Source organism: Corvus moneduloides, chromosome 7 (assembly GCF_009650955.1).
Source record: "Corvus moneduloides isolate bCorMon1 chromosome 7, bCorMon1.pri, whole genome shotgun sequence".
NCBI classification, from domain to species: domain Eukaryota; kingdom Metazoa; phylum Chordata; class Aves; order Passeriformes; family Corvidae; genus Corvus; species Corvus moneduloides.
Window position 1 is genome coordinate 37,615,862 of NC_045482.1, and position 25,877 is coordinate 37,641,738.

Consider the following 25,877-nt stretch of genomic DNA (forward strand, 5'->3'; position numbering starts at 1 on the left):
GAATCATGTTTGTTTTATTTTCCTGGCTTTGAACGTTGCCATTTTGTTAGGATGCTGTTAAATTTTAAGTATTCACATTCCCCTTTCATGTCAGATATGAAAGAGAACAACCTGAGGAATTTTGTTCTTTAATATTTTGCTGCGTGGATGCTGTAATCTCGCAAGAGCTCAGAACAGTTTGGTTGGGTTAGGAATTACTTGTACGACTTTCTGGGCCCTCACTTGAATGCAATACGTTTGACATGAACATATGTGAGCCTAAATGATAGATATATAGTATTTTTCTGTTTATTCTCAGCCTGAGGAGCAAAAAAACCCCATAAAATTAAATTATTCAGTGCTGTTGCATGAAGAGAGAAGGACTTTGCATTTTGTCTTGTAGTTTGAGGGGGAAAAATTAACTTGGGTGTGAAATCTAACCCGAATTAGGAGTATGTGTTGTATCACTCCATGTTTCCCATGGAAAATTTCGTGCTGTGTGTTTGGATTTCACCGAGTCTTTAATCTTGTGGAAAAAAATTGGCTCCCAAGTTCCCCGTGAAAATCACCCTAAAGCACGTTCGGGTCCATTGCCTCGCCAAGGATCCTGTGGGATGCTGATGGTTCTCCTAATTATTTTGTTCATTAGTGCTAAATGCTCCTCCTGCTAAACACTCCTGATTCATTCCTGCTAAACACTGCTGACTTGCCTGTCCCCAGGGTTGTACAGAAAGATTCGTATCCAGTCCTGAAGAAGTCCTGGATGTCATCGACGAAGGGAAGGCCAACCGGCACGTGGCCGTGACAAGTGAGTGTCCATGGATTCTCTGGCTCTCCAGAGGGGGTGGTTGTGCTTCCAAGGGATTTATTGATCCCTCCTGTCCACCAAGGACTCAGAGTTAGTCTGTGAACGATGTAATGCTGCTGGAATGATAACACTTTCAATCAACTGACTGTACTTTTGTACAGAACCTCCACTGACTGTCAGCTCTGAACTCTGAATTTAAGGCGTGGCATGAACTGGAATTGCTCCATAAAACATCACAGCACAGGTTTGGGCTCAGACTGAAGATATTTTGGAATTACAAAGAGCTAAAATGATGTACTTACATGTTCCTTTGGGCTGCAATTCCCTGGTCAAACAGCAGCCAGAGAGCATAGGGCAATTTTCAGCCTCTGCCTGTTTATCCCAGCAAAGCAGTGACTTGGATTGGGCTCCAATGATGGCAAAACAAACAAATCTTCAGGAATTAAACCCCAAAAGAATCCAAACTTGTTGATGTTGTGTTGCATGAATGGAGGTAAAAGGGTCTGTTCCCAAATTTGTACTGGAAGATGTCCCTGATCCAAGCAGTCACCTTGGCAGAACCTCAGTTTATAAAGAAATTCTTGGTGGTGGGGTGGTATTTTGGGTATATTTGGGGTTTTTTGTGTTTCTGTTTTTAATTTTAATTTAATTTGATTTCTTTTGATGCCCTGGTTAACTCCTTTCTCTTCTCTGTCCCTGCCTTCTTGCTTTGGTAAATATTACATTGCTTTTTTTGCCATCATACTGATAGAAATTTGTTCTGAGCTACGTTTCCTCCCATTGCTCCTGCTATTTTCTTTAACAAAAAATACCCAAATACTAATTTGCTGATTGAGAAAGTGGTTCCTTGATTCTTAGTATTTTCTTGTTGCTACTTTATGAAATTCCAGCATAACCTGGTTACAATCAAACTTATTTTTAAGTGGCAGCTGAAACTGCAACTGTGTTTTACCTGTGACCTGGGCAAAGGGGGATTTTCACCTAGGTAAGCAATAAAAAAGTGACATTTGGGTCTAAACAGTGTGGTTTGGATGAAAACTTTGCCTAACTGTGAGATCCCCTCCCAGAGTCACACCGAGACCTGCCCAACTTCTTTGGGGTTTGGAATTTGGTAGCCATGGGCCAGCTCGGATGGGATGGAATTCCCTGCCAGGTTTGAAAGGCATTTAAACAAACCATGAAAGGCATTTAAACAAAAGCCCTGACCTGTGGTTGCAGATATGAATGAGCACAGCTCGAGGAGCCACAGCATCTTCCTCATTAACATCAAACAGGAGAATGTGGAAACGGAGAAGAAGCTCAGTGGGAAGCTCTACCTGGTGGACTTGGCTGGGAGTGAGAAGGTAAATTCTCCTTTCTCCTGGACTGCTCCCACTGGGATCACCACACTGAGGATGTGAGGTTGTTTCAGAGAGGTTTCACAGAACTCTCACCTTAGATTATCATTAATAGGGCTGTTGTAATTTTTTGGTTAATGCGGGCTGGAGGAAAGGAGCAGATCAGAATTATTGGTGTGAAAGGCAACCCCCCAAGGTCTGCATTTATAATGGAGTGAGCTGAACCAGTGTACTTTTATATAGCTTTACATTTACATCTGTGGAGCTGGAAAAAGGAATGTAATTTTTATATAATTTATCAAATAAGATGTTGTCACTTGCTCATATTGTCATGTCCTGGTTCTAGGTTTTTCTGTAATTATTTCACATATTAAATGGATGAAATACCAGCAGTTAATGCAGTTTTCAAGTCTCCTTGAAGCTCCCTGAATCTTGATTGTGGTGACTATTTCTGCTTTCCAATGTAGAAAAATAAACCCCAGAAAAATAACTTTGATCTGTTTACCAAAAGAGTAAAGGTTCAGAGTAGTGCTGCAATGCAAAAATGTTTCCCAATTCTCATTCTGATGTCTTCTGGAGTGTTCAAAATCAGGTTTATTGGGATTTTGGGTTGCTCATTGTGACATGTTAATTGATAACCCATGGGTACAATGCAGAAGTGATTTGTCAGAGTAATTAATCACGGTAATGATTGCATATGAATGTTAAATTAAAAGCTCTTTATGATGTTTACGAAGTGAGGGCCTGGACAGGCACTGCTCTTCTCTGAAAAATAAACTTTTGTGGTTTGTTATGTCTGGACATGGTACAGAAAACCTGAGATTGGGGTTTCCTGGGTAGGTTGTCTTCCTAAAAGACACAACTATTTTTACTTTATGTCATTTTTAGGTGAAAGTACAGATAGTTTTAATTTAATGAAAAATATGTGGCTTTATCCTACATTTGGATACTTTGGAAAATTACTCGTTTTGTTATATTTGCGTGGTAGCAGAAAGGAAAAATACCAGCAAGTTAGAATGGTTTGAAATAGAATTTAGCAGTTTTTAGGATACATTTGTCTTGGTGTGAAAATGGATTGTTTTCCACCACGTGTCATTTTTGGCCTGCAAAAGGAGGCAGTGGCCACGAACAAAACCTGGCCTGATATTTTTGGTCCGTGCAAGCAAAATACAGAGCCAAGATGCTCATTTGGTGGCCACTGAGAGTCTCCATGTGGTGCTCCCTGTCTGTATGGACAGCTTGGCCTTGGACGTGCTTCCCAAATGTCCTCAAGTGAGCACAGACTTCTCCCTGAATAAAATTAGGGACAGCTTGCTCTTGGAGTGGGAGAGAAGTGGAATTATTAGAGGCATGTGCTAACAGAAAAGCTGATGTAAAATTCTCCTCGTCCATGCTGAGCTAAGCTGGGATTTGCTCCTCCAGGAGCATCTTTAGGCACAGCTCTGCGGGGCTGGGGCTTCTTGTGCTGCCAGCAGAGCCTGACTCTCGCCTGCTCTCTTTGGCAGGTCAGCAAAACTGGAGCAGAGGGGGCTGTTCTGGATGAAGCTAAAAATATCAATAAGTCTCTGTCTGCTCTGGGCAACGTGATCTCGGCGCTGGCTGAGGGAACTGTGAGTAATCCTGTCCGTGGGAGTGCCCAGGGGCTTTTATTTATCTGTTTCTTTGCCATCCACGGGAGAAAAAGGAGCTCACATTTCAGTTCTGAAGGGAGAAAACATTGGCTGACCAGCCACAAACCAGTGACACTTTGGCTGTTCTGCCCGAGATAAGGAATTAATTCTCTGTGATGTCGCTGGTTATCAAACCTTGGCACAATCAGAACAACTGTGTGCTTCAGATCCGTTCCTGCTGGCCTCACATTCTCCCTTACTGCTCTGTTTAAAAGAATTGTTCTTGTCTCTTCCTTGTATCTGGATTAGAAAACCCACGTTCCCTACCGAGACAGCAAAATGACCCGGATCCTCCAGGATTCCCTGGGTGGGAACTGCAGGACCACCATTGTCATCTGCTGCTCCCCCTCCGTGTTCAACGAGGCAGAGACCAAGTCCACCCTGATGTTTGGCCAGCGGTGAGTCCCGCTGGGATCAGCCTGGATGCATCCCTGGGGCTCCTCCAGGTGTTGGAAGTCCAGAGCTTGTGGTTTCTGGAGTTGGTCAAAAACTGGAGAACTTCAGAGAGCTGTCTCTTCATTCCCAGAAAAATCAATGTTAATGTTGGCCAAGCTGCTCTGCTTGGAAGCCCCAGTTGATTTTCCTGCTCTGCTTGGAAGCCCCAATTGATTTTCCTGCAGGAAGTACAAAGTGTTATCTTAATTCCTTGAAATTTTTATGGGAAAGATAAAGGCACTGGGCAGTTTTCTGTGGAAAAATTCAGTTTTGCTGTATCTGACACTGCTCTTGATGCTTTTTAAGAGGTGTCTTCTCCCTGAGTTTCACCTCAGGGATCATTGTTATGGTTGTAAAAAGTGTCTTTAAAAATCAGGAAAATTAAAGAGTGTGGACTCTGTAATATTGACAGCTTTGAGAGGTTGCCACGGCAGCTCGTGGACCTGATGTTTGGAGGATCTGGATAATTTAGGATCAAAAAGTATGGAAGGATGCAGAAAGAAAATTTCTCTTGCATGTGCATTTATTGGTAACAGTGATATGAAATGCACTGGGAAAGTGTGCAGAAATAGGTCAGGCTCATTATGTAATTACTGCTTTTGTGGTAATTGAGGAGAACTCGGATCCTTTGGAAAATTACTTGTTTTGTTTGGTTTGTGTAGCAGCAGAAAGGAAAACTACTGGCAAGTTAGGATTGTTTGAAAGAGAATTGAACAGTTTGGAGGATACAGAACCTTTGATTTGTTTGAAATTGGGTTGTTTTCCACCACATGGAGCTTTTGTCCCACAAAATTCAGTGGCCATGAACAAAATGGGGTTAAAGAGTTGCTTTGTAGTTTTATTTCCCCATTGTGTGGCCAGGATGAGTTTTAGCTACTGAAGATCCAAACTTCTGCTGCCCAGATCACGCCCTGTGTGGAGCAAACACGAGCACTGAGATGCAGGAATTAAACAGAGAGCACTGACAGCTCTGAACTCCAGCTTCCAAGTTAAATTGCAGCTTACATTCCTCCTGGTTTCATTGCTCTTCCCAGTAATCAGAGAAATTTGCCTTTCTTTTTGGGGCAAAGCAGTTTTCCAAGTGACTCTGCACATCCTGGCTAAGCATTCAAGGCTTTCCTAGGAGGAGGAACATTTTGAAGGGGATCCTCACTGAGGATGGGATTGCAAGAACTGGGGAAATAGGGAAATATTTGTGAGCTTGGTTGGGGTTGAGGGTGGAACAGGAGTTCCTTGTGGACAGCACTGAATTGGCAGGAAGGAAATCACTTGTATTTCCCTGGGAGGACTGGTGGTCCATGCAGAGCAGCCCATGGATTATCCATGCACAACGTTCTCTGTCAGCACTGGGGTGGGAATGGTGCTGCCTGATGTGGATTCTTTTCCAGGCTCTTGGGTTGTGGTGTCTCATTTGTCTGCTGTGACACAGCTGAGGACCTGAATAGCATTAGGGGAAGGCCCATGACTCATGGCTGATTGCTGATTCCTTCATTTTTCCTGGGAAAAAAAGAATTATGTCCCCATTAAAATAAATGTCAGGAATAAAATCCATCTTCACAGGAGCTTTTGTACCAATCAAATTGTACAAGTGCTCCTCTGCTAGTAGTGAATCAGCTTTTTTTCTCTTTCTACTCCATCTTTCCTTGTGTTTTTATATCATTTTTAATTTTAGTTGTCAGCAAGGGCTTCATCCATCATCAGGATAAACTTCCTGCTGGGGTGGGGTTTTTTTTTTCCCCTGGTGCAGTTAAATGAGTGGAAACTTGAGCAGAGACAATGTGCAAACCCCGTTAGGAATTATGTTAAAAGTACGGGGTTACTTTAAAATATTTGGGATTATTTTAAAAGCACGGGGTTACTTTAAAATATTTTTAAGGATAATAGAACTCCTGCTTGCCACAGAGTGCAAATCACTGAAGCTTTATAAACTGCTGGAGGTTTGTCTGTTATTCCTTTCCTTATCCTCTGCTTTATTCAACAACACTGGAGGCATTTGAAGGGACTTGGTGTCTGAGCAGTGAAGGGCCAAAATCTGAGGCTTTCTTAATTCAGAGTGATTGGTTTGGGTTCCCTTTTTCAACGTGGATTTGCTGCAGTAGGTGCTGGGCATTGTTTCCTGCTTGCTTTGCACTTCCTGGCACAATTGTTTGGGTTTGGTTGGAGCTGAGCACTTTCACAATGAGGAAGAGGTGCTGGTTGCTGTTAGCAGGGTTGAAATCTGGGATATTTCTGCCTAGGGAGGCAGGAACTCCTGAGGCTGGCTCCAGAGGCTCTGGCAGGAGTTCAGCATCCCTTGCTCAGCCCTGGATAACCCCATGCCCTGGTGGTGACCCCCCAGGCTCCTCCCTTCCTCCCTCCCTTCTCTCCTTCCTTCCCTCCCTCCCCGAAATGGGCTTTGAAAGGCCTGTTCAGCTTTCAGGAAGGATGAATTTCCCTCTCTGACTCCCTTTGATGCTCCAAACACGGATGAGTTTTGCTGGGGGAGTTTCAGGGGTGGTTGTGGAGAGTTGGGATGAGCCCAAGGTGCTGCTGGGGGGGTCTCAGCTGAAGCTGGACGTGGCAGCTGACTTTGCACAGCAGCAAGGACAGGACTTGGCTTTGTCCTTAACCCGGGAGCAGATTCCAGAGCTTCTCATTTTCACAGAATCCTAGAATTTGGGCTGGAAGGGACATCAGAGCTCCTCTCATTCCCATGGGCAGAGACACCTTCCATAGGTTCCTCCAAGCCCCATCCAACCTGGCCTTGGACGCTTCCAGCGATGGGGAACCCACAATTTCTCTGTTAATTTCCCTCTGGATCACAGAAAAATTCCCAATCCCCGCTGTTGCACTGGGATAAAAATCCCAGAGCAGCTGACCTGGGTTTTGTTGTGCAGGGCCAAGACCATCAAGAACACGGTGTCTGTGAACCTGGAGCTGACAGCAGAGGAGTGGAAGAAGAAGTATGAGAAGGAGAAGGACAAGAACAAGAGTTTAAAGAATGTTATCCAGCACCTGGAGCTGGAGCTGAACAGGTGGAGGAATGGTAGGTGCCAAAAACTGGGAGCTGGATGTGTCTGTGTTGAAATCCTGCCCTAAATCACAGTTCTAGTTAATTCTGTCTGATCACTAATTCTAAACTCACACTCAGTTATAACTCACACTTCATAACAATAATGAAAGGTGAAGAGGCAGAAACCAGGCAAACCAGCAGCTATTTGCAGGAAGAACCAGTGAAAATGCCAAAATTAGTGTGATTTCAGCTGTGGAGAATATGGGAGGCATCCCTAATTTTAATGTTGTTAATGATGTTAATAAAGAAAAGGAAAAATGTCATTATATTTGGGGGTTTTTTTAAATAACTCTGCTCCTCAGGCATGAGGATCATTGTGCTTGAAGGTAATTGGACCTTGGGTTTGGGGATTTTTTATAATTGAATTTAACATTAGAAGAATTAGTCCTTTAGCACAATGACAGCGAGTGGCATCTGATTAGAAGAATCACCATTTGCCTGCTCCTGTGGTTTCTAAATGAAATTTTTTCTTGAGAACAGCCAATTTTCTGTTTAGAAACATGGGGAATTGCTGTTCAGGGTAGGTTGTAACATCAGCTGTAGGGTGGTAGAGGAGGCAGAATATGGATACATAGAAATGAAAGAGTTTTTATTGAAATACAAATTAACAAATTTTTATTGAAATACAAATTGAAAATAAATTAATTCAATCTGCAATGCTGACAAATAATTTTAGCAACCTATCCTCAGTTTGAATTGTTTATTTCACGAGTGAAAAATCAACCCCCAACCTCCAAACCAACAAAAATCCCCCCCCAATCCAAAGAAACCAACCCTGCATCCCTGAAATCCCAACAAATCCCCACGAATGCTGCTCTGGAGTCCTTTTTATTCTCTAAATTCCGTGTCCTCCAGGCTCTGTGTGTGGATGTGTCTCGAGAAAAGCCTGAACCAAGAGCAAAGGGTGGTTTAATGATGAGTCCCAGTTGATGTGGCACGGGCAGCTCTGGTGTCTCCCGTCCCACTGCAATCCTGGCAGGATAATCGCTGCTCTTCAGGGATGCAGAGCGTTCCCTCTGCCGCCTCCCTGTGCTGTTTCTTTCAGAGGAGCTGTTACCCCCTCATTGTGCCTTTCTCTGCAGACCCTGGCACAGGGAATTTTTCCTTCTCAGCACAGCCCCATTGCTATGGAGATGCTGGGATGGGGATTTGGGACCTGCTCTGTTCTCCCTCCTTCTGCCCATGTTTGCCACATGTGGCCACTTCGATTTCCTTCCCGTTCTTGAGGAATTTCCTTCCCATTTTTTTTTTTTTTTAAAGAAAAGCCTGGATGGATCCTTTTGTTTAACTATCCCCGTCCTCATCCCCTCCCTCAGTGCTGCAGTTCCATCAGGGTTACCCAGCAATGCATTCAAAAGATTATTGATTTCTTGTCTGACCTTCTGCAATCCCATCCTCTGGAAGGAAGGAGGCTTTTTACAAAGGAAGCTGTCACAGAAATCACATCTTGGATAATATTCCACCGGTACAGCTTATTCCAGGAATGAAGGATTTATTCTACAAAAGAAAAGGGCAGCAGGAAATGGGTGAGCTCAATTCTCACTGAGGGTTTCAGCACCAAGTGCACAATTCTCTTGTGTTTTACAGGCAGGAGGTTCTCATCCAGTGGATGACAAATTAAACATTCCTTTTGGGAAGCTCCTGGTGGATTCTCCACAGCCTGAGGAGTGTTGTTTTGTGTACAAGGCCCCACATTCTGACCGAACCCACCTTTCCTTCTCTGCTCCAACAGCAAAAAATCAATCCACATTTCCCTCATTAATAATATAAAATACCATCAACCCTTCAGAAACAGGGCAGAAAATATTTGGAGTGAAGTACCTTGATAGAGGTGATGCTGCTTGATTTCAAATTCCACTTTTTCCTGCTTTAAGCTGGGAAAAAAATCATCTGGTTGGTTGGTTGTGCTTTTTCTTGCCCTTTTTGTTTTGCTTTGGGGCCCCACTCAGCCTTTCTGGGCTTTGATATATTTGTCCTGCTGACCTGTTCCCCTGCCAGTGAGATAAATTGGCAAGAGGAAAGGCTGGTAAAGCTTTCAGGGGCTAAAATATAGGAGCTTTTCCTGGGAAAGGAAAAAAACCTGATTGTGGATCAGGGCTGGCTGTAACCTCCCCACTCCCTGAGCAGCATCCAGGGGCTCCCAGAGCCTCTCCCTAGCCTCTGGGGAGAGTGGATTTAATTTCTGGTATGAGTAGCTTGCCCATCCCTCATCACTGAGCCTGTGATTGTGACACAGCGCTGTTCCCGAAGGAAATATTCCTTGGGGACAGGGATTTTGTAGGAAATGTGTCTGGTGTGTGCAGGCAACCTCTGGAAGTTGGTGTTTGTGCTTGAATTTGCAAGGCAGAAGGTGAATATTGTTTTGAACACCTCTGGTGCCCTTCTGGTCTATCCTGGAGCTGGAAATCCCGAGAGGAAGAGACATTTAAATGCCAGCAGATTTTAGGCTGGAATTTGCGGGTTTCCCTCCTTATTTACACCTCTGTTAATCCATGGAGTTAATCCTGGGAGTGAAAGGATTTCAGTGCTTTTAGGGTTCAACCTGTTGCTGGTTTTTATAGGATCATTAAGCTTGGAAAAGACCTCCAAGGTCACGGAGTCCATGGAGTTTGCATTTCCATGGAATCATCCTCCTCACGAGGGTGGCCACCTTCCCACACCTTTTCCATGTCATTTGTATCCCAGGCAGTGGCACAAAAGCCCTTCCTTACTCCCCTGAGTCCCTCAGTGACTGGCAAGGCCCATCCTAAAGTATCCATGGATTTGGGATTGTCATGAGTCGTGTTCCTGCAGGAGAAGCTGTGCCCGAGGAGGAGCAGATCAGTGCCAAGGACCAGAAGAACCTGGAGCCTTGTGATAACACCCCAATCATTGATAACATCACCCCCGTGGTCGCCAGCATCTCCACAGAGGAGAAGCAGAAATACGATGAGGAGATTGCCAGTCTCTACAGGCAGCTGGATGATAAGGTGGGAATGCTTGATTCCAGGTGGAAATGGAAAATTATTGCCATATTGTGGGTGTATTTTTTCTCCGTTTCTTGAGCATTGTGAGCTGGAGAACGCTGGAAAATTCCAAACACTGCGTAAAAGCAGATCCTCTCAGCTCTCCACCCCCTTTCCATGTGCTGACAGTGTTTGGGAGCACTCTCCAGGAAATCAGAGCCAAGTTTTCCTTCAATTTTAAGTTCAGGCTTTTCCTTTCCTTCAGTGATTTCTGTAAAATCCCTCAGCAAACTGTAACATCACCCTGGAGTCACCAGGGAAAGAAACAAATGGTGACTGTCCTTAATAATTCCAGCTCACAATTTTCAGGAAAATATATCCCCATCCCCTTTTGTTTGTGTAGCTGGAGCTGCAAACACAGCCCCAAGTGCAGGTGGCTTATTTATTTATCTCTTTGCACAGCTTGAGGGACATCACTGGCACTTAAAGCTCTCAGCAATTCCCTCATCCGGCCATTAAGAGCTTTGGCTCTTGGAAAAATGAAAAGTGGTGGGGGGGGGAAAAAGGCCCAGAAAAAGCCACTCACCACTGTGGATGAGAGCAGCAAAAAGGTTGTCTAGAGAAAGGGCAGCTCTCATCATGAATTGATACTCAATTTGAAAATTCAGTTGTAATTAGCAGGAAAATAGCAGAAAAAAGCCCAGTGTGTCCTTGCCTGTTAAAATTGGAGTTTGGCTGTTTGTGGCTACAGAGGAATCGTGTTTAAACCTTAATTTTGGTGTGCTCGAGGTGTCCCTGCACAGTCTGGTTGCACAGCAGTGTTGATGGCACTGAAAGGAGCAGTTTTCTGTGAGAAATTCCAGCTTTTCTCTGACTACATCCCCAGCAGCAATCTCCAGCTTTTACATATTGATTAGGGAAAGAAAAAGAAAAATTCAGTCCTTCTTTCACTTTCCTCATCAAAAGCAGCAAAGCCTCTTAAATTATTCTGGAGGGAACTGGCAGCAGGTTTGAGTTCTTCCCTAGAAAACATGGGAAGCATAATTTGGCACAGCACTGTAGGAAATGAGAAGATATTTGATCCCAAACACTGGGATCCCAAACCCAAAATATCTCCATTTACACCAGTGTTGACAGCTTTTACTGCAGAGCTCCGTGGATGTTTATTTTTCTCTCCCCTCACAAAGTTTGCTGAATTATTCCCCTTTCTTTTCTAGAAAGGGGAGATAAAAAGTGATCAAATGAGAGCTGTGAAGAGAAATTAAAAATCTCAACCCCTGTTTCATTGCAGGATGATGAAATCAACCAGCAGAGCCAGTTGGCTGAAAAACTAAAGCAGCAAATGTTGGATCAAGAGGAGGTAAGAAACTAAAACAAATAAACCAACCAAAAAAACCCCTTTCCATTTTGCTCCTGAGCCCCTTGTTTAATGATTCCATCACAGCTGTTCATATTCACTGGCTAAAATTCAATTGGAAAAGGTGTCAGCCAGGTTTAAACTTTAAATTTCATCATAGTCTCATGAAGCCTTTGATAAGACGCCTTGAAATAACAATCCCTCCCACTGGGAAGTGATGCTGGAGGTCCAGGGGAGGAGTGGGGCCAGGATTTTTCACGCCAAATGTGATTTTCGTTGTACCCATTCAGGTATCCAGGCACTATGGACTACAGGGAGTTAGAGATTTGCTGATATTAAATTACTAATTGTCATTATTTTGGCAATTAGAGGCAGCAATCTGTGAGATGGAAAAACCTGATAATTGGTGCTGCCACAGATTTGCTGTAAAATCTTGGATTGCTCACTTCAAACATTTGATTGCATTTTTTCTGTCCCTAAAATGAATGTGGGTTTGGGTTTAAGATGGGAAATATGATGACTAAACTCAGTCAAGCCATTCCCTTATCTGTCATTTATGAGGAGTTTTAAAGATGCAAAATGAGGCAAAACCACCAAGTTCCCCAAATGTTGCTGTGATATTTCTTAGGAATTGCTTTTACTGGGAATCCAGGCCCTCAGAAAGGGTTCCCAAGGTGTTATCAGGGAGAAAACAACGTCTGAACACATCTGTAATTCATCACTCAGGGTTCACCTGCCCCCTCTGGGGACTTGGCCTGGCTGGGGGAATCTCCAGCTTTATTTTAGTCCAAGATTAAGCTCCTCATTCTCTTGCCACGGCTTGATTTGATTGCCCTGCACTGAGCAGTGCTGCCTGTGGCTCCACCAGCATAATAATGCACTTTATGCCTGCTCAGCCCATTGTTTCCTGATGTGTGCTACGAGTTTTTGTGTCACCTCACTTCTCCCATCTTTTTACATCCCTTTTCAAAATCACCTGAGGTGGATTTTTCCCTCACACTTGTCCTCGTGCCTTGCTTTTGGGGTGATGTGCATTCCTCCTGTTTGGGAGCAGCTGACACAATTATTTCCCACCCTCCCTGTTCCAGTATCTCCTCTGGAAGAGGAATCAGGTTTTCAGTGGCCACTTTTCCCCCTTTTTTTTTTTTGCACACATTCCTAGTCCAGCTTTGCTAAGCTGTGAAATCTCTGCAGCTGATGTTGTTCAGAATCTTTTTCTGACTCACCTCAGGAGCTTGCCGGGCTCTGACCTCTGAAGGATAAGGTGGTATTTTATTATTCAAGGTGTTTTTCCCCACATCAGCTGTCCCTGCTCTCCCCTGGAGATGTGATGAGCTCACTGATCCACGAGCAGCTGCCTCACTCTGCTCCCCCCTAATTAACCAGTCCTTATTTCTGCTTGATTAAGCCAGCAGGTTAATTATAAACCTGAGGCCTGCTGCAGATGAGGCTGATTTTGGGGGGGAGTTGATACCTTTTTCACCCCTGGCTGCTGCTTAAGGTGGGTGTTTTGGGGGATTCTGAATATTCCATCCCCACATAGAACTGATCCACGAGGTGCTGCAGCCATGGACCTTTTCCCTTTGTTTCCAGCTCATCATTTTAACGTGTTATCAGTGGCTTTTGAAAACCTTGCTCCGTTTTTCCACATAGTATCAGCCAGAATCACTTTGTTTATGCTGTAGGTGATGCACAGTGCTTCTCGAAGGCACGGTAATATTCACAGAGAAAATTTCTTAAGTAAATGTAAATAATAGTTCCATCTGTGTTTAGCAGGAAGATTATTTGAAGCTATTTTGTTGTTTAAATATTTACATGCCATCTGGCTCTGGCAATCCAATGGGTTTTTCCATAACGTGAGTGCACTTCTGAGGCTGCAGCATTACCAGGGAGATAAATTTCCCTTACATCTGAATCCTCTCGGTGCCTCTCTGGGCACATGCCAGCCTCCAGAGCTGCCTCCCTGCTTTCCTATTTTCCACGAGCACTCTGAGCCAAAAAAAGCCCCATTTCTCCTGGGACATTCTGCTTTTTGGGTGGTCTGCTTGAGAGGGGGGGTGTGTGTTCTGCTGGGGGTCTCTCACTCAGCTGCTTGGTGGGCAGAGCAGGAGAAATCCACCCAAAACGTTTCAGCAGGGAATGTTTTATTCCGCTGTCTGCAATATTATACTAACCCATAGTCCAGACTTCTTGGGAAGGAGTGAATTCTGTGGATGAGTGTCCAGACTTGGCTGTTAAGATGAGCATGAGGCCCTCTCCTATCTCCTGCATGGGTTTTATCTGGTGTAATTCCCTATTTGATGTTTTCATGCCATGCCAAGCCCTGATTTTGTTCTTATTCTTGAAAGTGCAGTATCAGCAGTAAATGTTAGGTGTCACTTTTATTTCTTTTCACATCATTCTGCAGCACAGGGCTGCTGGTGGGGCTGGGGTTGTGCTGAGGACACCACAGCTGAATTTTCATGGCTTTACCACCTCACTGAACATTGGTTCAAGGGCAAGGGACAGGACTAAGCCGGTGACCTCTGACAGTCACTGAAACCTCAGCATCTCCCTCAGCAGCGTGCAGAGAGTAACTTTAGTAAGTTTTACAGCCTGGAAACACTCACCAGTGTGTGTGTGTGAAGTCAGTATTTTCTTCTGAGATGAATATTTTCCCTCAGCAAATAGGAGCAGCTAATCTGTCCTCAGCATCATCCTTCAGATGAGAACTGAGAATAATCATCTTAGGTTTGCTTATCAAAATATTTCTGTGGAGCCACAAGGTCTTTGAGGCTGCCTCAGAGAGCCCTTTTCCCTCAGCTCAGTTCAAAGCCCCGAGCCTCTGCTGAAACATTTCACTTTGTGATATTTTTTTGGTCTGAGCTGCAGCCCTGGATTGAGGGCAGGAAACGTCTTTGGTGCTCTGATGCTGTTTAAAATCAGTTTCTCTGCCTCAAGTCTTGGGTCATAATAGGATTTGATGAAGATTTTTCTTGTTGTTGAAGTTCAGAGTTTTTTCTGTGCTTCCTCCAAACACATTTATGCTGGAATTGGTGCTGTTTTCAGGATTTCTCCCCTCCTGCACACAGGATTTGTGCTCACCCTTTTTCCCCCTCTTTGCCTGTTTTTCCCCTTTCCAGTGTTGTCTTTTGAAGGAGTTTTTGGGTCACTTAATGCTGCTGTGATATTCCTTCCCAGCTTCTGGCCTCCACGAGAAGGGATTATGAGAAGATCCAGGAGGAGCTGACCCGACTCCAAATTGAGAACGAGGCAGCCAAGGATGAAGTGAAGGAGGTGCTCCAAGCCCTGGAAGAGCTGGCTGTCAACTATGACCAGAAATCCCAGGAAGTGGAGGACAAAACAAGGACCAACGAGCAGCTGGCAGATGAGCTGGCACAGAAAAGTGTAAGAGCAACTTGTTCTTCCTATGCTTGCTCCCTAAACATTCCCCAAGGGCTTCCCAAAAACCTGCTGGTGTCACCCTCTCTTCCCTGTATTAATTAACCAACTAAATTGAGGTAATTCAGAAGCTGCTCCGTGGAAGTTGGTGGCAGATTGTAGCTCTTGCAGCAAGGAACTGGATGTGAGAAGTGGCCATCCTGTGTTTTGGATATTTAAAACCTGTATTTTGCCAAGAAAGCTGTGAAAATCTGCCTCATGCAAATGGCAGCATTTTGTGGTTTCCTGGACTCTGTGCGGCGGAGCAGGGATTTCACAGGGAGCCAGGGGATCTCAAGGAAGGAACCAGATAAAAATTAATCGGCTTTTTCAGCTGATGTGTCCTGATCTTAAGGGAAAAATGTGATCTGAAGAAAATCAAGACTGGTTTAGTAGCTTAAAGCATCCTTTTCCCTTAATTCATTACACCAACTTAAGGAACTGTTGTTAACAGCACTGTTTCATTAAAGACTTTGTTATCTCCCTCAGTAAAACAGATTACCACGAAATCCATCGGAAAAAATTGAATTTTCTATCCCTCTATACCTATTTCTCTGTGATTAACCTCCTTTGATGTATTATGCAAATAAGATTCTTAGCGGATTTGCTACATTTAATAGATCTAAAGTAGCCTTTGGTGGCAAGTGAGTTGTGAAAGTGGATTATGCCAAGGTGGAACTGGATGTGTCAGTACATTGTGCCAGCAGGCACGAGGAAAATGCCACACAAAAATTGCCCAGCCTGCAGGGGGGAGGGTAACCCTTGGTTTTAAACCTTTCCAGAGTGCCCTGACAGCGACCCAGAGGGAGCTGGGCCAGCTGCAGGAGCTCAGTAACCACCAGAAGAAGAGAGCCACGGAAATCCTGAACCTGCTGCTCAAGGACCTGGGGGAGATCGGGGGAATCATTGGCACCAACGACGTGAAAACTGTGAGTGGGCTTTGTGCTTTCCCCAGCTCCTCCTGCAGGGAAAAACACTCCAGCAAATCCGGGAATCCCAGAGGGGTTTGGCTTGGAAGGGACTTAAAGCTCATCCAGTTCCAAATCCCCTGCCAGGGCCAGGGACACCTCCCACTATCCCAGACTGCTCCAACCTGGCCTTGGACACTCCCAGGGATCCAGCTTCTCTGGGCACCCTGTGCCAGGGCCTCCTCACCCTCTCAGTTGGGAATTCTTTCCCAGTATCCCACCCATCCCTGTGTCCTGTCCCTCCATGCCTTGTCCCCAGTCCCTCTCCAGCTCTTCTGGAGCTACTTCAGGCCCTGCAAGAGCCTCTGAGCTCTCCCTGGAGCCTTCCCTTCTCCAGGTGAACACCCCCAGCTCTCCCATCCTGGCTTCAGCCCTGGGAGCATCAGTAGATGTGGAATATGTGGATCCAGCAGTCCTTCTCCCAGGACATTCTGTGTAAATCCTGGCTGAGCACGCTGGAAGACACTGCAGAGCTCTTTGTCTGGCTGGCTCACAGTTCCCACAGTTATTCCCAGCTCAGTATTTGGGGCCAGAGCCCACCTGGGAGTCACTGAACTGTTTAATGGGGGGTCTGAGTTCCCCCCAAAACAATACACACGTAGCCCAACTCCTTCCTTAGGTGGCATGACTCAGAATTCCCAGAATTTGAAAAAGCTTTAGGGGTGAGATTTGGCTTCTGAGGTGGCCAATTTTTGGTCTGAAGCTTGGTGCAAATTTTGGTCAGCCCCGCTTTGAGATTTGCCTTTGTGTGGCCTCCTCAGCAGAGGAGGTGGCTGCTCACTTTGTCACATCTGTAGATGAACAAAATGCTGATTTCAGAGAAAATATTTCTATGGCCATTGATAAATGGCAGTGATGGAAACTTTCCATGGCCTGGAAAATCTCCCTGGTGGTGTTAGTGCCATCTTTGTCCATTTGAAACCACATGAAAAGTAGCAGTGCTTAAAACTGGCTCCGTTCATTTTTGAGATGTATGAAAACTCCTTGCAATACATTTTTGTTACTTTTAGTTCGCTTTTTTGTTGATGTCCTGCCAAGGCCCCCTTGGGTCAGCATGAGCTCCAGCCTGTCCTGCTGCAGAGGACACAGTCCCTGCTGTCCGTGTGGTTCTGCAGATCCCAGCCTTCGGAGATGTCACAGCAGCCTCTGGTGGCCGCAGGAGCAGGGACTGGGAGAGGAGATCTTTGCAAATGGAGGCAGAGGCAGTTTGGTACAAGTTTTTATGGGAACTGAGATGTCAGCACTTCAGGGGACAGCTGTCAGTGGAAATCAGGCCAGACTGAGGAGCATTTAGGGGAATAATTGCAAATTTGTTGGCAATTAGCATCTTCTCCAAGTGTGTCTAATTTCAGAGCGGACTGAAAATTTTGGAAGAATTCTTGTTTTTCAGGATTTTTGGGAGGAGAAGCAGCACATGTTCCCTTCCCTTTGGCAGTGCTGGGAAAAGGGGAGAAGCAGATGAAGTTGGGCCGTGTTTTTGCTCAGGGAGAACTTGCACAGCTCCTCAGTGGAATATCCTGAGCTGGAAGGGACTCCCAAGGATCAAAGTCCAGCTCCTGTCCCTGCACACACACCCCAAAAATCCCACCCTGTGCCTGGGAGCATTGTCCAAACGCTCCTGGAGCTCTGGTAGCCTTGGGAATGTGCCCATTCCCTGGGGAGCCTGGGCAGTGCCCCAGCACCCTCTGGGGGAAGAGCCTTTCCCTGAAATCCAACCTAATACCTGGTAAACGGTTTGATATCCCTTCACATATATGTATAAAACATACGAGAAAAGAGGACAAATCAAATCAAAAATTCTGAAGGAAGATGTCTCCTTAATATAATAAACACTCTTTGCTTTGTGAAAAGATCCCAATTTTGATTTTTTTTGTCCTCCAAATAGGAGTTTTAAGTTCTCAGAAATTCCCATGCAATAATTAACATCTTTCTCCCCTTCTCCAAACTCTTTCTAAAATGACACCTGGCCTGTAAAACCATCCCAAATCCCAGACCAAGCCTCCAGCCCAGTTCCCAGAACAGGAAAAGCTCTTGGTGCTGTGGCTGTGAGCAGCTGGCAACCCCTGTGTGCTCAGTTGGCAGATGTGAACGGGGTGATCGAGGAGGAGTTCACCATGGCCAGGCTCTACATCAGCAAGATGAAGTCGGAGGTGAAGTCGCTGGTGAACCGGAGCAAGCAGCTGGAGAGCGCCCAGATGGACTCCAACCGGAAGATGAACGCCAGCGAGAGGGAGCTCGCGGCCTGCCAGCTCCTCATCTCCCAGGTGGGTCTGCTCCTGCCTTCTCCCGGGCTTTGGTGGCCTTCCCAGCCTCCTTCCCCGTGGAATGCGTGTGCCAGCAGTGAGACATGGGCCTTGTGGAGTGGAGCAGTGTCGTCTCTTGCGTGTTTTGTTGTTTGCCCTCTCTTCTCTCGTTCCTCCCCCTGAGTGTTTCTCAGCACGTTCTGACGTCCTGTCCTGAGCTCTGGCAAGGTCGTGTCCTACAGTAGGTCTCAAAACGTGTTTGGTGGGATAGCACTGAAATTCCTCCCTGGAGTGGTTTCCTCACCAGGAATCTGATGATCTCGAAGATCTTTTCCAACCTAGTTCATTCTGTGATTCTGTAATATGCATCTTGGATCACTTTAAAAGATCACTGACCATATTTTTCACGAGCCAAACCTTTGGGCAGCTCCCCGGATTTGCTCTGTGGGTGTGCTGCCAAGAAAACCAGGCAGCAAGCTACAAAATAACATGGAAAACTTTTTGGGATAGAAATCCAGGTGGGAGGAGGGGTTCTGAGTGGGTGGCAGGGCCAGGCAGCGATGCTTGTGGAGAAAGGCTGAGAGCTCTGACACCCTCACCTGCTCGGAAGTGGCCATGGGAAGGGAAAGACATGATCCAGTTTCCTGTATTTCATTCCCTAGCAGTTATCCTGAGCACACCTGGAGCAGGGAGAGCCCCTTTTCCTTCAGCACAGTGTCTTTATTAAGTTCTACTCAATCAAGCTGTAGCTGGAAGCATGGTTCTTAAAACTGCACGGTATGGGCTGCCCAAAAATGTAAATTGAAAATGATACCAAGCAGAAAAACTTTCAAGCAGGCGATCTCCTGCCTTGGCATCTTGGAGGTTTTCCTTCTGAGTGCTTGTGGAGGCCTCCCTGGGGTTAAAAGCCAAAGAAGGTGGGGGAACTATTTTAATTCCAGCTCAGGGTTGTTCCTCCAAGTCTCCCCTTCTCAGCGCCACTGACCCAGAGGTCTCCTCCCTCCCTGCCAAGGTGAACTTTAAGGTGAGCCACAGGTACTTCAGTGGCTTTTTAATTAGGATGCAATAATCCAAACAGTATCTTAATTGTTGTCCCCAAATTAGAATATTTTAATTCCTTTTTGGATGTTTTCACTACAAACTTCGCTGGTTTCTGTTTAACCGTAATCCTTTCTAGCTCAGAAGGTCATTGGCAAGAACCAAATCATCAGGAGGGCTGGGGAGAGTGGATCTGAGCTTCTGCAGGTTGAAGATCCCAAAGGCACCTCATAAGGCTGGTGTCCATCTGCCTTTAAAAATCTGCTCAACACCAAGTCAGGAGCTTCCAGGGACGTTTTGGGATTACTGCCTGAATTCCAAAGTGGGCTACTGAGTGTGACCTCTAAAAACACAGCCTGCTTTGATCTCTTAGTTCCTTCCCAGACATTTTGCTGTGTGCTCTCCCAGTCATCACCTCTGGATGTGGAAGTCTTTCTGTTCTCTCTCCTTTGGGTGGGACAGTTTTCCCTGAATTCCTAGGACACAGCTCCTCCCATCTCACTGCTATTCCTTGTCTTTAAAGCACGAAGCAAAGATCAAGTCCCTGACAGACTACATGCAAAACATGGAGCAGAAGAGGAGGCAGCTGGAGGAGTCCCAGGACTCCCTCAACGAGGAGCTGGCCAAGTTACGTGCTCAAGGTACAACTTTGGGTCTCGTGGACTCAGTTTTGTGTTTTAACGATGTGAAAAATTATAAAAAACCCCACCCAGATCCTTTACCAAACAGCACCAATCGACCTTGCTAAGTAAGTATTCTGTAAAATTCTGGGAGAAGAATTTATCTAAATGTCAGCTGTCCCTCTGGCAAACCCCCTGCCCCATTCCAAACAAAGCTGCTTCCCTCAGATGTGCACAGGTTGTGTCTTTCCCAGCTCCCAGCTGACTTCATTTTAAGGATTGCTTGGTTTTCCCCCTCCAACTTAATGTGAAAAATGTGTGTGTATCAAAAGCAGATCTTCCCTGACTGAGGGAGGAGCAGGTGGGGACAAGGCTTTTATTTTTTAAAAAATTTTATCATCTCCTGTACTGTTAGAACAGAATCTTTATTCCATCTCCTGGAATAAATTAAACTTACTTAAAGATCTAAAATTTAAATTTAAAATTTAAAATTAAAACTGTATCCACCTTTAAACAGAAAAAATGCACGAAGTCAGCTTCAAGGACAAGGAGAAGGAACACCTGACACGGCTCCAGGATGCAGAGGAGATGAAGGTAGCTTGGCACAGTGGAAATTTTGAGGGAATCTCGTGGTGAGATTGTTCATTGGGGTGGAATTTTGTCTTCCTGTTCACGTGACCAAAAATTACATTGATTCACCTCTACGTTACACTCATTTTTTGCTGGTGGAGCTCTGCTGAAAGTCAATTTGCTCAGTAGTGAATGAGGCTACTGGGGTTAATATCCATTTAGGTAGTTATAAATTTGATTTTAAAAGAGGCTACTTCCCTGAAGTTTGGCTGGAATTCTGATTATCTCCTGGAAATAACAATAAAATATATAAACCTGTTTTCTGGTATTTTTCCTTTGGAAAGCAAAGCAATGTTTGCAATAATGAGTTGTTTCGATGGGGTTGCAAATTGCAGAGAAGGAAAAATGCAGTTTTATGAGGATAGTGATAGAGGTTTGTAGACTGCAGAACTTTTGCCTCCATGATAAAAATTTTAAGTGATTAAAGCAGTTGTAAAGTGATTAAATCAGTTGTGATTAAAGTGGTTGTACCTTACAGCTCTGAGGGGAAAAAAGCGAATCTTTTGTTAGCAATCTAAAGAGATACATTGAGGTTTTTTTGCTGCTCGAGGCATATTTATTCCTAGAATTTAAATTTAAGGAACAATTTCAATAGCAGGGCTGTGGATAAACAGCTCCCAGAGGTTTGGGTTTTACTTCTGCCACAGGTAGAGCTGTGCATGTCTTGTCCTGGGGGAATAAAGAGGGGAAATACGAGAGGATTGGTGTCAAATCAGTGCCATTCGTGGCCAAGCCCTGGGTTTTTGTGTGGTAGTTTTTGCAAGAAAATGAGTCAGAATTGTTGTACATCTGTTGCTAAAAACTGAATTAAATGCTTGGATGAGTAGACACAGAGTTTTGTGATTACAGCAGGAAATGGCAGGCAGATTCCTGAATGGATTTGGTAGTTTTCTCTCCAATCTAGAGGCTGGGTAAGAGGGAGCTGTGTGTCCCTGGATCTGTGTCTGATTCCTGGCTCTGGTGTTTGCAGAAGGCCCTGGAGCAGCAGATGGAGAGCCACAGGGAAGCCCACCAGAAGCAGCTGTCCAGGCTGAGGGATGAAATCGAAGAGAAGCAGAAAATAATTGATGAAATCAGGGAGTATGTTCACCCCCTTCATCCCTTCCTCAGTCCTGGGCTCGTTTGGGGTTGGTTTTGTTAGATTTGACTGATGTTTCTTTGGAAGTTCTGTCCTTACATGCAGCAGCCAACCCTGTAATTATTTTTCAGGGTGGATTACAGTGCCTAATTCTTTATTGGGGAGCTTTAACAAGGCCATAAAATTATGGAGAGTTAAAAAAAAAAAGAGTAGTATTGCACCTGCAGGTCAGTGGGTGAGAGGAGCTTGGAGGAGAGCAGGTTTTAAAGGATCATGGAATCATTTGGGTTGGAAAATGCCTTTAAGGTCATTGAGTTCAGCCACCATGAACATGGTTCCATGTCCCCAGGAAGGGTTTGAGATCCTCTCACGGTGGCCAGTCCTGCCCCAGACCTTCTCAGAGTCTGGGTGACTCAAACAGCTCCCATTTTCAGGCGTTTTTATATCTTCTGCTCACATGCCAGTGTGACTCTGTTATGTTTTGCTCTTGTATTCTTCTTTTTCTAAAATCTGGGCATTCTTTTATCGTATTTATTGTATGGCCAAAGATTAATTGTAGGGAAATGAGGAAGCAAGACAGAGAGATGCCAACAACACTTTGTGTCCTTTAAGGCAAAGGAAAAAAAACACTGAATTTAGCTCTCCAATATTTTAAAACAATGTCCTTCAGGTTCTTTATGCTTGATTTCTTTCACAATTTTCCAGTAGAGAGTTACAGCTTTACTTTTTCTCTGCCCAGTCCCATTTTGTTTGTGGAGATTTATCCTCCCTTCCTCCTGGGGCTCAGGCTGAGCTGTGCTGACTTTTCCTTTCACATTTCCAGTATGAACCAGAAGCTGCAGCTGGAACAGGAGAAGCTGAGTGCTGATTATGATAAATTAAAAATTGAGGACCAGGAAAGAGAAATGAAACTGGAAAAACTCATGTAAGTCCACAGTTTCCTCATCTGGTATCCCTGAACCTCGTGCCTCTTCATGTGTCCATAGAAAATGTGCTTAGGGAGAGGGATTTGTGTTGGAATATTCACACTGAAAATATCATTTCAGCAGCAAAGCCAGCAGGAACTAATAAATAATTACCAAATACTCTCTGTTTTCATACCATTCCAATAGTGGCTTTGATACTTGCCAAAAAGAGTTTATTAGAGCTCTGATTTTATAAAGTATCACAGCAAGTGTTGAACCTCTCATTCCTTAATGCACAGCAAAACAAGCAAGAAAGAAGTTGGGAATTTTTGGGAGGGGTTTTGTTGATTTTTGGGGCTTTTTAAAAAGTATTAGATCAGATGCCTGAGTCAAAGCATTTCCTGGGAATGAGAGAGAAAAATCCTGTGTGTGGACACAAAGGTGGAGGTGGTGGCTGAGCCCTTCCATGTGAGAAAGTTGGATATTTGGGGCAGTCAGAAGCACAATTAGAGACGTACAGTTTGCTCCCTCCTGCAGATGTGCTGCTCCAAGTGGATGCTGGTTGGTTCTCCCCTGTTTTAATATGATTGATTTGTGTTCCATGTTGTGATCTTTCCAGACTCCTTAATGATAAAAGGGAACAAGCAAGAGAAGACCTTAAAGGGCTGGAGGAAACAGTGGTAGGTCTTAATGACACTTTATTCAGCTTTTCCCCCTCTATCTGTATACCCTGGTGATATATATTTTAATTTTTGAGTGAACAGCTTTGAACTGCCTACATTAAAATTTTAAAAAGGTTGCTTTTACTGATTTTGGAGAAGTTGTTTCCTTCAGTATGGTTTTATGGCTGGATGGGGTTTATTTTGTGGCATTCGGGGTGGGTCCAGGTGATTCCTAGAGAGAGAATCCAGAGCTCTTTTCTCCTGTTACCAACTCAGATCCAAGGAGACCTTTTACACCAGAGTATCTGCTGTCCTAGTAATTTGTGGGGGTTTTAAAATTATTGTTTTATTGTTTTGATTCCAGGCAAGGGAACTTCAGACTCTTCACAATCTGCGCAAACTGTTTGTCCAGGATCTTACCACCCGCGTTAAAAAAGTAAAACTCTACTCTTTTAAACCCAAATCTTCTCCTTTTTTTGCAGTTGTCTTGTGATTTGGTGGAAGCCTTTAGTGCATGCTCTTACAAAATGGGATAATGTCTTTTTTAGTAGCAATGAGAAACAAGATTAAAACTTTCCTGATGAATGTCAACTTTATTTGGTCCTAATTTGTTAAGGACAAGTTTTGGTGGTTTTGGGAATGAACTCATCCAGTGCAGTTCAGCTGCAAAATTCTCAAAGCTGTTGAACTTCAGAAATTATTTAGTGTAACTTGATTTTCCTATTCAGGATCCCCCCATAATTACTCAGTAAAAATAGCTTGGATTTTGTGTAAGGGGCAATGTAATTCTTAAATATCAGCCAAAGAGTTACAATAATTTCTTTTAAATTTGGGGCTCTGTAAGATTTTTCTGCTTTTGGGGGGCTCAGATTTCCCAAAGAGCTGAACTTCCCCTTGAGTTTGTGCCTGGCTTTGGTGAGTGCTGCAATTTTGTGTGCAGAGTGTTGAACTGGACAGTGATGATGGAGGTGGAAGTGCTGCGCAGAAGCAGAAAATTTCCTTTCTTGAGAACAACCTGGAACAACTTACAAAGGTTCACAAACAGGTAAAGGCTCCCTTTCCCTCCTTCCATCAAAAAATGCACTTTTTTAATGTTTGCAAGGATAATTCTGGAAGGTAACCTGTGCTGTCTGAGGAAAAAAATACCCACTAAACTCCTTGGCATTAGGAGTTGGTGTTAGAGCTGCTCTTCCCACTCTCTGTACTTCTAGGAATGTGGTAAATAAAGAATTACTGTTTTTCTGTGAAAGTAGATCTGTTTTGGCACAAAGAAATGCTTAAAAATAGCTGTTTTCTGGATGGATTGTGCATCCCCAATTTGACTCCTGGCCTGAAGCTGCTCAGAGGCACCTTGGAGGTGACTGGAGTGGATTTAGCCAGCAAAGTTTTCACTGAAAACAATGGAATTTGGCTTTTGTGTGCAGCTGAAGGGCTGGTGCCTCCCTGGGGTGCGGAGGTTGGTCATTTCTGGGCTTATCCATGTCTGTGTCCTCCCTCCTTCATGGAATTTCAGTTTCACTGAATCTCAGAATGGTTTGGGTTGGAAAGGGACCTTAAAGCCCATCCCACCCCTGCCATGCCCAGGGACACCTCCCACTATCCCAGGCTGCTCCAAGCCTCATCCAGCCTGGCCTTGGACACTTCCAGGGATCCAGGGGCAGCCACAGCTTTTCTGGGCACCCTGTGCCAGGGCCTCCCCACCCTCCCAGGGAAAGTCTTCTCCCTAAAATCTCCTCTCCCAGTATGTTGGAGCTGTGTCCCACTGTTCAGGTGCACAACACAAAACACCAAAGCTGTTTTGATTTCTTTTTTGAGCAGTGACACAACACTGTGCACTGCACTCTCCTGAAGCTGTATTAGTAACCCACACTCCCAGATTTGCTTTAATTATTCCTGTGGAAGTGCCAAAAGAGCAGGAAGTGCTGGACTGTGACAAGTGTCCGCTAAGGTTTGGGGTTTTGAGATTCCCAGGGAACAGATGGTTTAAAGACCTACTTTCTAAATGTGGAAACTGGGACATGTTCAGAGTGGTTTTTCTTTTACCATTTTGCCTTTTTTTTGCACTCGTTTCATGCATCTGCTGGGTTTCAAATATGGATTTTTATAGCTCTCATTTGTGTGTATTTACTCAAAATCAACTTGGAATCCACATCTTGTAGGAAACTTAGAGGGGAAAAGTGACATTGTACTTGATACCACCCTGCTTGGATTTTGTATCATAACTATTTCACACAACAGAAACTCAGCACTTGCAGAAAAATCACATTGTGACAATGTTTTTTTAGCTTGTTTGTGATATTCTGCAGCACTACGCCTGGCCCAGCAGGTGTAAAATGCTCTGATTGTTAAGCAACGTGTGAATGTCAGGACATGCTGTTGCTTTGCTGTGATATTAGTGTGGTTGTTAATTCACTTTTCTCTCCAGAAAAGGGAGAGTCACTCTTTTGGAGCAGATTTCTGTTGACTTCCAGCAGTGGTGTAATCTGTTCAGTAGAAATTGCGCTGGATTTTCTGCCCGTTTGCATCAGTTTTGCGTTTATTAAAAATCAATCCTCTCTTGGCTGTTGCTGCATGGGAAGTCAGATGTGATTTGGATAATTGATAGACCTCGCTCGGGTTCATATTAAACTGAGGAAGTGCACGAATTCAAAGTTGCATACAATCGTTATATTTATAGTTACAGGCCTGAAAGTGATTTCTTAGTGAAATTCCCAATTTTCCCACATGGCT

At 44.5% G+C, this 25,877-nt stretch overlaps 1 protein-coding gene across 1 annotated transcript in view; it reads left to right on the forward strand.

Annotated features, from left to right (window-relative positions):
• The window catches only part of KIF5C (kinesin family member 5C), a 66,460-nt gene that overhangs the window by 31,875 nt on the left and 8,708 nt on the right, over positions 1-25,877 (forward strand). The window contains exons 7-23 of the mRNA XM_032114524.1: positions 700-787; positions 2,006-2,130; positions 3,630-3,734; positions 4,044-4,192; positions 7,106-7,254; positions 10,075-10,250; positions 11,518-11,586; positions 14,764-14,970; positions 15,786-15,932; positions 18,047-18,235; positions 19,776-19,893; positions 20,390-20,466; positions 21,473-21,582; positions 22,404-22,505; positions 23,105-23,165; positions 23,512-23,583; positions 24,088-24,192. Coding sequence (XP_031970415.1) covers positions 700-787; positions 2,006-2,130; positions 3,630-3,734; positions 4,044-4,192; positions 7,106-7,254; positions 10,075-10,250; positions 11,518-11,586; positions 14,764-14,970; positions 15,786-15,932; positions 18,047-18,235; positions 19,776-19,893; positions 20,390-20,466; positions 21,473-21,582; positions 22,404-22,505; positions 23,105-23,165; positions 23,512-23,583; positions 24,088-24,192 — 2,049 coding nt within the window. The remainder of the gene's footprint in view (positions 1-699; positions 788-2,005; positions 2,131-3,629; positions 3,735-4,043; positions 4,193-7,105; positions 7,255-10,074; positions 10,251-11,517; positions 11,587-14,763; positions 14,971-15,785; positions 15,933-18,046; positions 18,236-19,775; positions 19,894-20,389; positions 20,467-21,472; positions 21,583-22,403; positions 22,506-23,104; positions 23,166-23,511; positions 23,584-24,087; positions 24,193-25,877) is intronic.